The sequence below is a fragment of the Liolophura sinensis genome, chromosome 1 (assembly GCF_032854445.1).
Source record: "Liolophura sinensis isolate JHLJ2023 chromosome 1, CUHK_Ljap_v2, whole genome shotgun sequence".
NCBI lineage: Eukaryota > Metazoa > Mollusca > Polyplacophora > Chitonida > Chitonidae > Liolophura > Liolophura sinensis.
The window spans coordinates 55,638,198-55,654,115 of record NC_088295.1 but is presented as its reverse complement, the minus strand read 5'-3'; the positions used below and the strand labels follow the sequence as shown (position 1 = coordinate 55,654,115).

At 38.3% G+C, this 15,918-nt stretch overlaps 1 protein-coding gene across 1 annotated transcript in view; it reads right to left on the bottom strand.

The window, feature by feature from the left end:
- Positions 1-15,754, bottom strand: part of LOC135462189 (DNA polymerase theta-like) — a 45,934-nt gene extending 30,180 nt beyond the window's left edge. The window contains exons 1-15 of the mRNA XM_064739588.1: positions 15,623-15,754; positions 14,110-14,331; positions 13,708-13,750; positions 12,258-12,948; positions 11,666-11,833; positions 11,068-11,222; positions 10,592-10,748; positions 9,959-10,085; positions 7,429-7,814; positions 6,644-6,796; positions 5,428-5,640; positions 3,984-4,126; positions 2,510-2,687; positions 1,492-1,646; positions 178-502 (exon numbers count right to left, since the gene is read on the bottom strand). Of these exons, the coding sequence (XP_064595658.1) occupies positions 178-502; positions 1,492-1,646; positions 2,510-2,687; positions 3,984-4,126; positions 5,428-5,640; positions 6,644-6,796; positions 7,429-7,814; positions 9,959-10,085; positions 10,592-10,748; positions 11,068-11,222; positions 11,666-11,833; positions 12,258-12,948; positions 13,708-13,750; positions 14,110-14,294 (3,079 nt within the window). The 5' untranslated portion in view covers positions 14,295-14,331; positions 15,623-15,754. The remainder of the gene's footprint in view (positions 1-177; positions 503-1,491; positions 1,647-2,509; positions 2,688-3,983; positions 4,127-5,427; positions 5,641-6,643; positions 6,797-7,428; positions 7,815-9,958; positions 10,086-10,591; positions 10,749-11,067; positions 11,223-11,665; positions 11,834-12,257; positions 12,949-13,707; positions 13,751-14,109; positions 14,332-15,622) is intronic.
- Positions 15,755-15,918: the final 164 nt, after the last annotated feature.

The following is a 15,918-nucleotide window of genomic DNA, read 5'->3' as shown; positions in this document are numbered from 1 at the left end:
TTGTACTCAATATCAATGCAAAATACTGAATGATTATTATTACTGATTACTATCACTGATTCATAAGCTTAAAACCAGTCTAAAAATCTTTAAATGTTTTTATCACAATGTCACACAAATAACCTCTACAAATTAACGAGCTTTTGAATTATTTATTTCAATTTACACCACGCTTACCTGCGAAAGTGGCAGCTGACTGCTGCAGGGATTGCAGCTGTCCACGATTGCAGTTGTACTTCTTGCAGACGTCACTGAGCGGCATCTCATGCACGAGGTCATGCAGGACCAGACAGGTGTAGAACCTGCGATGTACAGCTGCCTGCTGCGCCTGACGGGCCGTCCGCGCCTGCACGTTTCCTCGGATTGCCCTGGCCAGATAAGACTCCTGCACCCCTACCAGCTCTGCCACACGCTTCATCCCTGGGGTCAGCTTCTCCCACATACAGAGGAAGTTGTACCAGTCAATGCCCGCCCCCAGGTCATAGGCATACACTGGGGTCACCTAAGGAAAGGTGGGATATTACGTAAAAAGAAAAGACAACTCGAGGATTTCATTTAAGGTGTTTGACCTAAAGTTTGACCTGTAAAAAGGCACCTTTAATAAGCAGATAAAGGCCTTAAAATTACACTTTTGATGCAAAAACTTAAGTTTATCAGATAAGAAATGAATCAAACTTTACAAAAAAAACTTTTAAATGGCCCTTTAAGGTGGATGAATGAAACAGAATCAAAAGAAATGTGTTGCCTGAAAAATGCTAAACTTTAGGTGAAATACTGTACTTCTTACTAAAGAAAAAGATACTGTTTGCTGTTTGGTGTGGTTTTATGACTGGTAATAAAGTTAAAATCAGCTTTTGAAGTAATAAGCCTATGTATACAAGACAGCCATGTCTCAGTTGAGGTCTCAAGTTAGGCCAATCATATTGCTTCAATTTTCAATCTCTCAGACGACAGCAATGTCAGCTGTTTCCTGGCCCAACCCATTTGGTTTGCCTGGAAACATTAGAGAGCTCGGGTCCATCAGTGATAACCTGTTAACACTTTCCGCAAGACAATCTGATGTGTTTATCATGCTTTATCATGCTTTCTCAAGCATGTCTGTTTGGCATTTTAAACACTGTAATCACTCTGTGCACAAATATTTTCATTTCAGGCATAGTTGTTGGTTTGGTTTTCTATTTCCTTAAGTTTATATTTAGAGGATATATTTCACCTTATGACACTGAAAAAGTTTCAGAATTTGGTTGTTCAGATAAATTAGTACTACCAGCAACATTTTACCGCTCAACAAAGGCGAGTGGATGGAACCTGTATCACAGATGACGAGCAACTCTATCGAGTGGTAGGTACATGTGCGTTTGTGTGTATGCTTAGGTTTGTTTGTATGTGTGTGCTTTACATTATACAAAATGGTAGGTACTGTAGATTTGTAATTTAAAGCTACCCTGTAAATCAAACATATTTCACTGTTTAAAACACAAAAATTGATACCTGGTAAACGATGTGGAGTTCATTCTCCAGCACGAAGCATTGTCTGGCTCTCTGTAACTCAGCAAAAACTACCAGTCCCTCATCAGGGGACAGGGCTGAGGCCAGCACTGCTGAGCCAAGCTGGGTTGGGTAAAACTTCTCCACAGTGCTGCCATCTGAGAATGAGAAGACAGAGAGGAGTACTGAATCAATATAAAACTCCTTCCCTTCTGTATCAAGACAGTCCAAAGCTGTGAACTGATTAGTTCTTTCCTTTGTCACTTTACAATTATCAGTGTATGTGTGCTCATAAAACACTATGGAGTACACACGCTGCAACGTCACAGAAAAAAAATGATGAGTTCTATTATCATTTGAGCCGTCTGTGTAGCTCGTGCTCGAGTCTTCCATTGTGAGAAAGTCTGAACGCAAATCTGAGCAAAATTCTGCCGAGATGGCATGTAATACTATATTCAACCTTATATATGTTATTTAATTATTTCTATTATTATTTAGTTATTTATTGGTGCTATACACTGTTGCTGATGGAATTTACACTTAATCAGCAGACATTGGTGTAAAACCCCTCTCTCACAGAGGGTCAGAAATATAAGTATTCATAAGATTTCCATCAAGGAGAATTTTAGCTGTGCAATATAATCACATTGCTTAGTGACATATACAAGTTTTTTAACATGAAATAGAAATGTATTCACAAAATACATTAATTTATTTCACTTTAATAATGTAAGGTAAGTTAACAGGTTTAAGATGCTCTCTGACAATCCCCTCAACTGATGCATAAGCTGGCACAGCTGGATCCAAGATCCCATTTCTCATGGACATGTGATATAGATCCATGGTTGAGAGTTCAGATCACCGAGCCGTCAATATAAAACGATGTTGTATAATCACTATCCAGTGTAACCGCTTATAAAAAGTTTTAAGAACTCTCTACACAAAGATATGGAGGCAGTATAATTTCAACTAAAGTTTGACAGGGGACCTTAATATCTGCCACACCAATAACATCACATACCGTTATTAGTGACATTCTTAAGCTGCACAAACTCATTATCCTGGAGAAACTTGAGACAGGCCTCAATGACATTGCCCGAGTTCTGCTGAGCTTCCACCTGGAGTGAGGCAGCTAACATAGTACAGGACGCGTAGGCGCTCACCTCCTCAGGGTTGCTGGCCACCCCACTGACCACGATCTGGGGGAGGTGACAAGTAAAAAATGTGACTAGTAGGAAAAGGTTGACAGAATTGAACAGAAAGTTACATTACCATGCATGTACATGAAGTAATATATGTACAAAAGATACCATTGGTAGGCTGCTCGGGTAATTCTAAACTACATGTACATGCATGTAATACATCATGTTTTATTCAGATGGTTATATTGTCAAAGACTCCTCCGTGTCGGGATTGCGTGATAATTTAAGGAGCAACTGCAACCATAAAAACACATTATCACTGTGAAAACCCATCAAAGCTACCCAACTGTTACAACAGAAAATCTACTGAGCTGCTCTGAAATTCCACTCCTGATCTTCATCTAAATCGGCAGTTAATTTTACCACCTGAGTACCCTACAATACTACAGTGACCTGAGCATTACAACACTGACACCAGGAGCACAGTCGGTCACGTTCAGAATTTATGATGGCAGATTAAAATGCAGTTCTCACTCTTCTTTTCTACTCAAATCAGTGAGCTGAGTAATGTTTTTTTATCTGATATTTTAAGCCTTTTCAGTTCAGCCATGAGTAATGTACACTAACAAAATCATACAGATACATGCAGTAAAGGATTTCTTAGCAATCAATCTTTTAAATTAAATGAAGAACACCATTAGGTTCAAAGATCTATTAGGCCACCTGAAAAGTGTTATATCACAACTGACTGATTAAAGACAGACAGTTTACTTTGCTCACTCTAACATCAAGCCATGCCCAAAAGACAATTTTTTTGTTTCTAGACTACTACTTTGACATCATTTTCCACCGTGCTCTTTTCAAGCTCACCCATAAGAATGGGTACTTTAACTTGTACAAGTTTAGTTCAGCTCTTCATAGTTTGACTTCAAACCAATCTTTTAACTGTTATTCACTCCTATTACAATATTGCCATATTGGTGAACCCAAATGTAGCTATTTTATGCACTTTTCCACATTCCCGCTGAATTTTAGGAATGGAAGAAACGATAACCTTTCAGTAAAATATTTAGAAAAGTATTAGTCTGACACATTCCCCAGCACTAACATTTTATCTACCATAAATCCTTCACTCTCAATGGATGTGGTACGAAATGAAACTGGCAGAGTTCTTTTCACTGCACTTCCTAGATTACAGATAATTTGAAGGCACAAGCAAGAACTATTCCCATAGCTAAAACTTCCCAATCAAGTCACTGCAGTTCCACAGTAAATAATATATATACAAGTAGAACACAATTGCAGATGATGAAAATAATAACTAACAGTTTTTATGAAATTTTTTCACCATACCTCCAGAATAGCTCTCTTCATGCTAGAGCTGAGTTGTTCCCCTTGGTGTTTGATTAGACAACTCCTGACAGGGGGCAGTTCGGATTTGACCAGGGTTACAGCCTTGTTTCTCTCGCTCTGTTTACACACCAGAATGCTCTCACCTACAGGCAAGTACAAGAAAGGTCTGTTTAATTTTTGTATATGTATATGTGCTTGGGGTTTAAAGTTGTACTTAATTTTTCAGTCATAATGACCAGGAGTCAATAGGCGTGTGTCCATATTATGTGTCTTCCTTTGGCAGGGCGAGTCCATGCCGCCAAAGTGCTGCCACCACTAAAGTATCACGCAGAAAATACCAGACATGACACACTACCCAATCATATTATACTGACAGCCATCTTTCCTTGCTCTAAACTATGAGTGCTGAGTGCTGAGCGTCAAGCGAGGCAGCAGCGAGTACCATTTTTAAAGTCTTTGGTATGGGCCGACGAGGGTTTGATCCTGGGGTCTCCCAGCTTCTAGGCAGACACTTTAACCACATAAGGGGTGAAAGGTCTGTTTATTTCACCTATTTATTTCATTGTCATTTTAGAGTAATTTTAAGGCACAGCATAACACAATACCACAATAACTAACTTACTAATTTATAGTTTCATAACACTGCATGTTAAAACCATTCAACACTGAACATTACATAAAGGCTTTTACCCTCTTTAATTTGACTGGTTGAACAAACTGATGTATTTTGTCAAGTATCTGAAGGAACTTCAGCCGCTACCTTAGTGTGTACCTGCTACATTCCTGTTACTTTCAGAGATATCCATTTCTTAAGCATAATATTATTCACTTGTACTATCAAGTTTTATATCACCCCTCTACAAACTATATCATTGTCTTGGTTCTACAGTATCTCCTCACCTCCAGTATCGAACTATTATGGAAGAGATCGAAGCTGACTCCATACTCCTAATGGTGCTTGTACCACTCTCTACACTCCCATTACAACACTGCCGTTACTAGACAAGCATGACCACTGAAGCCTGTGCGACGCACGTAGAGACTTGTTTAGGCTTTACCTCACCACTGGTATCCTCCCACACAACTAGTCAATCAGCAATCATCGTTAAATTTGTTTCTGGTGTTGGTTGAATCAAGTTGTGCATATTTTAGACAAAAATGTGTTTAAAATATTATTGGAAACAAAGGCTGAGTTTTTTTGTTTTCTGACATCACTTCCTGCTTCATCGCCATGATCCTAGTGACCTCGTCGTTATTCAAGATATTCGTACAAAATTGACAAGTGGTGGCAATGATGTATAGAGAACGTAGAGAGCAGCACATGCGCTGTAAGGTCTATGAACTGACTTTCTAAACATGCTATTTTTTTTCTGAGGTGTATGTTGGTCCCTGAATCCCTGAGCTATGAGCTCATCCTTTATCTGCTATATCAGACAACAATTACCTGCAATATCAACCCCTTTCCTGCCGGCTCTTCCCACCATCTGTTTATAGCTCAGAGTATCAATGATGCCCCCATGGAATGTGGGTGTGCGGATAATGACCCTCCTAGCGGGCAGATTGACTCCTGAGGATAGCGTGGAGGTGGCCACTAACACCTTCAGTACCCCCTGGCGGAATCCACCTTCTACAATATCCCTCTCATCAAAGGTTAAACCTGTAATTAGATCACAGACTCTTATAGATTAGATTATGAAAGCATTGTTTTATTTCACACAAATTTTCTCTTTCATTTTTTCTGCCTTTTTCTATTCTCAGTCATCAAGGTAACACTTTTGCCACATATTTGCACTGAGTCTCATCTATCAGAGAAATACAGAATGACTCACAAAGATCAAATTCCTTAAAGCAGAAGTGACCAATGAATAGATGCCAGTCTTTAACTTAAGGCAATGTGAAACATTAAGTATTTTTTGAAATGAAATCATTCTTTTCATGTACTTTGACATTTAGTCAGATTTAAAAGGATAGAAATGATGAATGTGTGAAACCTTTTGAGTGAGTGAGTGCATGGGAATTAAAGTCATACTTAACAATTTTTCAGTCATATGTCGACGAAGGAGTCCTCAGAGTGCATGTAATGTGCCTCCTTGATGCCGGGTGGATTTCCACCACTCTTTTATCTGGTGTCGCTTCACTGAGATGACTTACCAAAGGCAAGTAAGCCACCCAATCCAAGCCATTATACGGGTCAACCAGTCGTTGCACTTCCCCATAAAGCTGAACACCAAGTGAGGAAGTTACAACTTCCTCTTTTAAGGTGTTAGGTGTCACCTGACCGAGGATTGACCCTGCATCTATTGCCTCAGAAGCGGACGCTCTATCAACTGAGCCATCAGGGCTGGCGTGAAACCTTTTGTAAGGGCACTAAATTAGGACTGGAAGACTTTTGTGATCATTTGTTGCTTTACAATTTACTTCCTTGTCATATGACAAATGATTCATGACCTTCAATGACCATAAGTCTTACTATTAAAATCACTATCTAAGGCAAGCATGGGCTGGGCAGCACAGTAAAAGTGAAAATCACAAAGTTGTCTCCCTTGATCCCATATCCATCAAATTTATCTCCCTTTAAAAACCAATTAGTAACAAAGTTGCTAAACCTGAAACAGGATAATTTAATATGTGGGGGAGGAGGAGGTTAGTATATGCAGTACCCGCATGATGATATCCGACTCCATGAGCCACAAGCCGTCCTAGGACAGGGTCCAGCCCTATAGGGGTCCTTCTGAGTTGTTCCACTACATCCTGTACAGCTTGTCTGTCTATGGGGAGCTGAACTAGGGAAGAGGCCTTCACAAAACCTGTTCCTGAAAGTACACACATGCAATCAGTAACAATGGTGTATGCGAGAACAGATCACATGTTACAGTATCAGAGTCGTTCTGTGGCGTTCGTCATCAATACATTTATATCGTTGTCACACTGACAAGCAAACATGGGAGCAAACAAGAAGCAAATTAGATTCAGAATGCCATTGTATTCTGATAGCTCAAATGTTATGTGTTTATTACCACATTGTTCAGAGTTAATGTATAACAGAAAGCCCTGAAAAGAAGAACAACTTAACAAATAAGGACATGATTTCACATTTCAATAAACATTCCAATATTCCTGAGATATCATAAGTGTTTATCCAAAGTTATGATTATATATCAATTTTATTATTGCAATAATGATTAGACAAATAGATGGGTATGACCACAATATCATGACCTTTCATTCAACGGGGTAAAATATGATTTACTTTCATTTTACACAATGCTGCAGGTGAAATATACTTAGGGAATTTAACAGAAATTACCTACATAAGGTGTTTCCCATACATATTTTGATCTCTGCTAAGATATACATTGTGTATACCATATTAACTGCACTTGGATTCTGAACATACCTGTTTTTGTACCTACCTTGTTGTTGTAAAAGCTGTTTTTGTACCTACCTTGTTGTTGTAAAAGCTGTGGATTTCTCAAAAGCTCATAGAACTCCCGAGCAATAGATTCGGCCAATTTCTCACACCAGTTTTTGGATGGACAGAAAATCAGAACAGAGCATTTATCCAGGACTGTTTCTAAACACAGGGGTATAATGTTTTCATCATCACCCCTAAACTTGAGGGTAGGGTTGATGTCATGTAGCTTCTTCAGTTGTGAGTCGTATAGCGTGGAGCCTATCTTCACACATTCTGTAAGTGGGACGGGCCTAAAATCAGTCTTGTAAAGGTCTGCCTTCAGCCAGTTTGCCAGCATGTCTAGGTTAGGCAGTGTGGCACTCATCCCTATAATCTGAACAGCATTTTTCTGAGGGTCATTGGCAGAGCTGTTGGAACTGAAAACAAAACAAAAAACAAATAACACAAATGTATATGTTGAAGGCTGTGTGGATTCAACATGAAATGAAGAAATTAATCAAAAATAGTTTAATTTTTATCTCTTAAAAATACTGAAAAATAACATAAATCATCCATTTCTTTCATCTACATCCCAGCTATGAGAAACATTTTAACTATCTGGCAATATTATCACAAAATTTAGCATGTCAATTCTTCATAACTTTCTGCATTAATCACGTCAGTGAATGTCTACATAAACTTAAAGGAATACTGTCAAGGTCTTATGATCATCGGTATTTATTTAATAATTACCTCATAATCCCTCATTATAACGAACCTGGATGTTTGTTTACCCCTGGACTCGCTTCCCACGGCGATAGTCGGCTCTCACGCTAGGGAGCCGTCAGCCAGAGTGGAGTTAATGAGGTGCCCGTCACGTGATCCCAGTGACGTCACCGTAAGAACGGGCCCATACTGAACAACACTGTTTCACATACCACATACGATCTTAGGCGCGAAAATACCAAAATAAAATAATGTCAGACTGTGAAACGGACATACTAGAAATTCCAATGTGTATACCACCTATAGACCCGTACATGTATGATCCTATACGAACGGATTCAGCGCGTGGAACCCATGAATTCAGCCCAGTAAACCGTTCCCCTCACTCATCCGACAGCGAGTCTGACCACGTCGACAGCTGTCAGAAACCAGAAGATTTTCGGACCGACAATTTGACCTGGTGATTACATTTTATCTCAGTTAATTCCTTGCTATTTTCCGATTTGCTGGCACTATATGGCCTTATGCTGGCCGCCGTGGCAGAAATGAAATATTCTTGAGTACGGCTTCAACAGCCTATCAAATAAATTGGTCGCAGGTATCCTGGCATTTTCAAAATATCACGGGAGTTAATACAGACCTTTAAATCACAGCATTTTAAGTGCAAAACTAGGTTTTGTTGAAGTTCACAAACAGAAAACGATAAGCATACTGTAATTTCTGGTTACTAGGCCTATAAGCCGTAGCTCTCAAATTATGGCCCGGTGTTTGTCACTTTTCTTTCCCTTCCTGTGTTATTTATCACTTTGTCCCTGCCGGTGCCTCAAGCAGGTTAGTGCCCTAATATCCTCGGCTTTGAGGTAATGCCTTGATTCAGAGGTCTGTGTTAACCCACATGTCAAATATTACGATTAAATCAGTCTTTTGAGATTCACGTAAACTTGGTCTAAATGTCCGAATATGTAAGTAAAAATTTATCGAGGTGCATATTTGTACAACAGCAAATATGTTACGCCGACAGCTGAAGCTTTGAATCCGCTTCTCATCGTATCAAGGAATCTGTACCAACATATGTATGATCTTCTCTGAATATCAAATCTGTTTATTTTCAGGTGTGATTGTGAGAACTGTGATATTATGCCAACTAACGTAGAATGCCTTTGCTGTCAGGAAGTGCCAAGGATAATAGAAATGACTGACGAAAGAAATTCCACCTCCCTTGACAAGCTGACTGTTGCATCCGTAAGCTGCACAGATCACAGGCATAACTACCTTTCAAAAATTTCTCAAACAACAGCAAATTTGGGTCGAAATAAATGCCTTTTGGTCGCGTGTTTATAGCCTTCTATTATAGAACTTCTGCACGCATGGAGCCAGAGTCTTCTTACCGTGACGTCACGGGCTCAGCAGCCTCGCTTTGAAATTCACAATATGCATATTCAGCCGAGCGGTATTCGTCGCCGGTTGCATCAGAACGACTACAAGCAGGCCGTTTGTGGTTACAGGGGCCCAAATACTATCAATATGATCTTTTTAAACAGTTTGGAGGCACAAATAATTTATTTTCTTGACAGTATTCCTTTAAGACACTATTTACAAAAGAATCGATGGAAGTTTAATTTATACAGTTTGTGAAATTGGCTCTTGTGGATTGTGATAAATTTACTGGCTGTATTTTGACATCTCCACATGAATCTTAACTGTTAAAAGGACATGTATTTAGGTTTGATATATCTCTCAACCACCTAATTGAAAAAGTGTACCCTTTAATTTTGAAAAAAAATTTGAAATGAAAGTGACATTTTAAAAACATAGAAAACACACTTCACATGAAAATATCTGAATATAGCTTTACGTCTGTGGTTTGGTCCCGCTGTCAGTAAATTTCTTGGAGACAAAGTTGATTTTGGTGAGCAGCAGTTCCAGAAGGTAGCCTCTATGAGAATCTCCGATCATGTGTAATTCATCCACAACCACAATTCCTGAGCAGAAAATACAAGTTAACAACGTAAACCAGGAAATACCAGTCAGCAATATAAACTCAATAATCATCAAACCTTCAAAAGTTTCTTTTATCAACAAGTATCAAACACTGAAATAAATAAAAGAAAACAGCAGGCTTTAATATTGATGTAAAAAGTTTGTTCCTGTATAATTCAGATAACTATACCTCCATTATAATCTAAACTAATAAAAAAATCTTAACTAACTAAATAAAAGAGCAGCCTGCCCAACTTGCAGTTAAAAAATACATCAATACAGCTTTCGTGTACCAGTAAATTGTTATGGATCAAAGTGTTGTTACCCTTGGATGGGGCTCAAATTATCTCCCTTGTAAATACTTGGCTGCATATCAGGAGAATTGGACAAAAGCAGTTGATAATATGCAAAAAAGCATTTTGTCACACCAAGCATAACCTTTGAGCAAATTTCAGCTCTTTCAACTACAATGAATCAGCCTCTAACGAAATCTTATCCATGTTCTAACCTAGAATATCAAGAGCATTTTCCTGGAGAAGTCTGTTCACCAGACTGTTGGCTTTCTCTATAGTACAGACAGCTATATCAACACCATGAAGGCCACCAGTAGGGCTATGACTTCCCATAAACCCACCGACTTTGATTCCTGCGTCTTGGAACAGATACTGCCACAGAAAAAAGATGACAATATAAATCCTTCGAACAATCCAAAAAGAAAATGGGTAGAGAAAAATGTATCTCTAATACTTCTGAGGCCAAAACAAAAACAAGATTTGTCTTATGTTAACACTTGACCCCTGAGGTTAGGTTAGGAAGAAAAGAGCAACATATAAGTAAATTCACAAAATTTTACAGTTTTCAAAGTAATGGTTACAGGTAAATATGCTACAAAAAATATTACATATACATTTGCTTTAATTCTTTTGGAAATTTGCCTCCAAAACAGTTACATGCATGAATTTGGAAATATTTCTTTGCCAGTACCTGAAGATAGAACATTTTCTCTCTGGACACAGAAACAAATGGTAGAATAACAATAGCTTTCTTCTTTGTCTCCAAAACTCTCTTCAAAATCAGCAGCTCCGCCACAATTGTTTTACCAGCACTCGTAGGAGCAGAATAAACCAAGTTACCACCAGCTGGGAAAAGAGATAGAACAAAATTACTCAATTAGCTGTGTTAATGTTAACATTATTTATCAGATTAAACTTTAAATCCAGTTAAATACTTGATTTTTTTTTTCTTAATTTTCAGTGACTCACTCTGAATTTTACAACATTTAAGCAATTTTTTATTCTTGATAAAATGTTTTCTCCAAATAGATACAACATTCCAGGGGCTAAACAAATAAAAAGTGTTTTATTTTCTTGAAATTTTCAACAACTAACTGTCCTGATGTACAAACAGTAATAGCTTACCGCAAGTACTTCAAGCGATTGTTTTACTAAATTACTACATCAGGCTAATTACCTCGTTAAAAATCATATGAAAATACATGTGCTTCGCTATAATCAATCAAACTGAAAAAAAAAATGGAAACTGCATCTTATACTGTTGTGGAATAACAGCAGAGAAAGCATACTCAGAACATTTCCTGTCATAAGGCATTTGGCCTGCCAATCAAACATGCGAGTGATACCAGCCTCCGTGTACCTCTGTAGGACAACCTCAGGGAGGCCCCAGGAGGAGAGGCTCAGGCTGTCTTCACCAGGGGTGACCTGGATATTGCTGGCTGGGGAAGGAGAATCACCTACAACAACAAAATTATCACAGTCATAGCTACACTTGTTTTTTGATATTCTTTTGATGCTATAGTATAATTACACATGTAACAAGAAGTAAAACCTCTTATTTTTATATTAATAACTCACACAAAAATTGCCTCTAAAAGTTGACTTTTAGTGCGCAAAAACGTTTTTAAATAGGGTGTGTTTAAAAGCTGATGCAAAACGTTTTTTTATGTGTGCACCAGAATTATTTCACATGAATAATAATATCACATCTGAAGTCGCCTTCATTAAACAGAAAGGTGTAGAAATTAGCATAGTTCATATGAAAATGGTTGCAGGATTTTAAAGTTATAACAATAATTACTAATTTTGACCATTTTGTGAATTCAGTAATTGGATGTTATATCTATGATGTCCTTGGAGTACAACAAAAAAAAAACTTACCTGTGGTAGATATCACAATAGTTTGGACTGTGGCAAGTTCTCCATCAGCAGTTTTGTCTGTAGACTTTTCTCTACTCGTCTGATCTTTGGCTTTGTTGTGATCTTCCTGCACGTTTGTTTCCAGGTTAATCGTGTCTACGACAGAGGCCTCAGTACTGACAGAGTCAGAACACAGGAGCTTTGGACTGCCAGCCTTGTCTGCATCTGGGGAGTGGGCCTGTGAGGACGTGTCAAGTCTGAAGAGGGTCCTGACCAGTTGCTGCTCAGATTCTGCGTCCTGATGCTGAGACCCGCAGGCAGGAGAAGGCTGCTGTGGTGTAGACTTATACTGAGGGCTCTCAACAGGCACTGCTAACACCGGGGTAACAGGAGCAGCTGTCTTAGCTGTGTCTTTAGATCTTCGTCTAGGTGTGGCTCTCTTGGACTGATGACAGACATTGACTCCTGGAAATCTGTTCTCTTTGGAGGCACGGTTTGCTCTCTGAGCGCGTAACCGTGGGCTCTGCCTCACGCCCGGTGAGCAAGCAGACACAGGTGACCTGAGGACATTTCTGAACAGCTGACTGGCTTTAGCCACATGGTCCTGCTCCATCCTATCAATAGCTGACATCATATCCACGTCCATGTCTCCGAAGGATGATCCTAGCGACATATTCATCTCTGGAACTGACATCAAGTCTGGAGATGTAGGCTGAAAAACAGAGAATTATAATTGATATAAATTTTTAACTTATATGACAGCTGTCAATTTTATGGGAGGAGCAAACCAGTATATTTGGAGTAAACAAACAACATTCATGAGGTACCCTGACAAACCCTGTTGAATTAGCAATAGTTGTATTCTTGCAATTTGAACGATTTAAGTCAGCTAGGACCGAAAAACAACCAACTAAAGACTTTATAGTATTCTTTTCTTTGAAAATCTTTTTCTTAGTTCATTAAGCTCATCTTACAGCAAATATTCAAGTAGGCCTGCAGCCATGTCTGATCCCTGTACAGTATTTCAAATAAAGCACAAATTTTTCACATTAGACTCATGTCAGTGGGTTCAACATAAGGCAGCTATTATTGTACCATCTACATGCAGCAAAAAAAATCACGCCCTATACTTTGACAAAACCTTCTATTTAACCTCATATCTGGCTGCTTTTCCAGGACAGCTTTCTACTCACTGATATAATGAAAGCATTACATCTATCTACTTACACTACCTAACAAGAAATTTAACAAAGTCATACATTTCGTCATTGTATATGTACCCTACTTCTTCTAAATTTTGGGACACCTGGCCTGCTCTTTTTAGCCAATATATATGTAATTCTGGCAGGAATATTGAATTTCTTTTTTTCCTCTCAATTGGTTAGATCATATAATGAACAACGTACTCATATGTTTACTTATCCAAAAGGCTGGTAAAGAAATGTAAAGAAAACTTTGGACATAAACTTACAGTTCCCTGATTTCCTTTTCCTCCTGCAGAATGCTGTACTGACCTGTAAAATATTTCAACCAGGGTGTTCATAGCAAGACAAACTTGGCTCATCTATATATATCAAACATTTTCTTCATAAAGCTAATAATAAAAAGAAATTATTTTTCAAATTTTAATCTACAATTTGGGCTTCTTGGACTTTAAATTTTAATATAATTTGGGTACCTACAATGAGAATAAAACATTACCTGCATGTAATCCCTAAGGTTTACAAAAGCCAAAATGCTTTCACATGCTGGTACTTATGAGCTGAGATATTCAGACCAGAAAAATAAACACTGCCTCTGCTTATCAGTTTGTCTCATCACTTAATCTAAGAGAACCTTAGTAGCGTCTGTGAAGGACAATCACATGACATACGTGACATTTCCCAGTGATGTCTTCTGCTGAATTTTTGTGACAGGAAGTCTCCCTAGGAATCGGCAACCTGATGAAGTAACACTGCTTGTTGTTGTGGCTGTATGCTGGGATGGTCCAGCAACCTTTCCAGACCTCTGAGAACTGGTTGCCTTTTTTTGCTTCCATGTCTCAGTCAGCTTTTTCATCCTTTTACCACAGACACATCACAGACCAAACAACGCTCTGAAATATTATATATTATACAGAAATGTGACAATTATATTTCATGATAATGATATACTGACATTTTAATGGTTATACCATACGTTCTAGGGTCAGAGTATACAAGGGTTCAGTAATCAGAACTCAAAAGTATAAAGATATCCACATGATTTTAAAGAGTTAATATTGCTTGGAGATGCCTTCACTTTTTTTATAAAAATATATGGAAATTTAAGAAACAACCACAATATTGCTTCCTCAAATGTAGAGTGTTAACTTGCAGGTTGACTTCTCCGAGTTTCAATATACAACCAATGCATCACTCATTTACACTGCTTTTACTTTCACAACCTTTTTCTTTTTATTCATTATGTTTTTTTTTTTGCGGCTATTTTTCTGGATAAAAACTAAAGTCCTACTCATAAATAAACTGAAATATATTTCCCATTACTGTTTTCCTTTGCATCCTTTGTATAAACTGGTGATTCATTTCATTGATAAGTTGTATTTCCCTTTATGGTTCTTTTATGTCAATAAAAAGGTCCATAGTAAGTTAAATTTGACTGGTGAGACTAGAAGACTACATGGATGATTATATATAACTGAACACCACACCGGAAAGTTTTCAGTCATATTGTGGATATGTGACTAGAAGATAACTGCACCACAAGTGAAAGCCAGATCATCAATCAGCCACATATGTGAGGCGATTTAGATGGGGAGATTTTACAATGTAAATTTGACCAGCCAGGTATTAGTGAGGTGCTTATTTGGGCCGCCATCTGTTCCGCACAATTTAGTTTAGGACACTTGTCTCTGACTGTGGGTTGGGCAGCCATGAATATGGCGTATCCAAATATTCCTCAACCACCAGTCGGTGTACCTGGACAACACGGAGGTGCTGCAAGTAATTGTAATTGCTGCATGTAATTGTGAGGCAATTCAGTTTTGCAATTTCTCTGTAACTCTAATAGCTTTAACAATATTCTGATTCCCAAGTAGGCCTACGCACACGTATGCAGTATCAGGGACTACGCCTCCTGGGGAGTTGTACACGAGATTGTTGTCCATATAAGCTTTCTTTGCCGCTAACCCCCTTTTCTGATGGTCGTTGTAAAGAGCAGATTCTTTAATGAACTAATGAACTAACCCTGCGAGGTGATGTATATAGCTTTACAACTCCCCACATCATGTTCCTGAGAGTGGTAGAGGAATGAGCAGCAGAAGATATTGTTGTCGTTGTAGATGTTGTTGTTGTTGTTGTTTAGACTAAAACTTGAACATAACTACAGAGTAAACAACACATACGCACATTTCCAGGTAATTTGCGTGACATAGTTCATTTCAGGCATTCACGGTAAGGCCTTTGCGTCTCGTGTGCTATTAATTTAAAATAGCAGCCGATGGAAAGCTTCATTTTGTATTCGAAATTAGCGCCGTCATGATCGCGGAAAGGTCAAGGACAAACAATTTCATGAAATCTAAAATCATGCCATGAAAGCGAAAACTTTGAGAAGAAATGTAAGACAGCTGCTTCATCTAAGATAATAAGATCAATTTTTGCGGCTTTTATGTAAATTTTATCTTTATAAAAAGATGAGGTGGTAT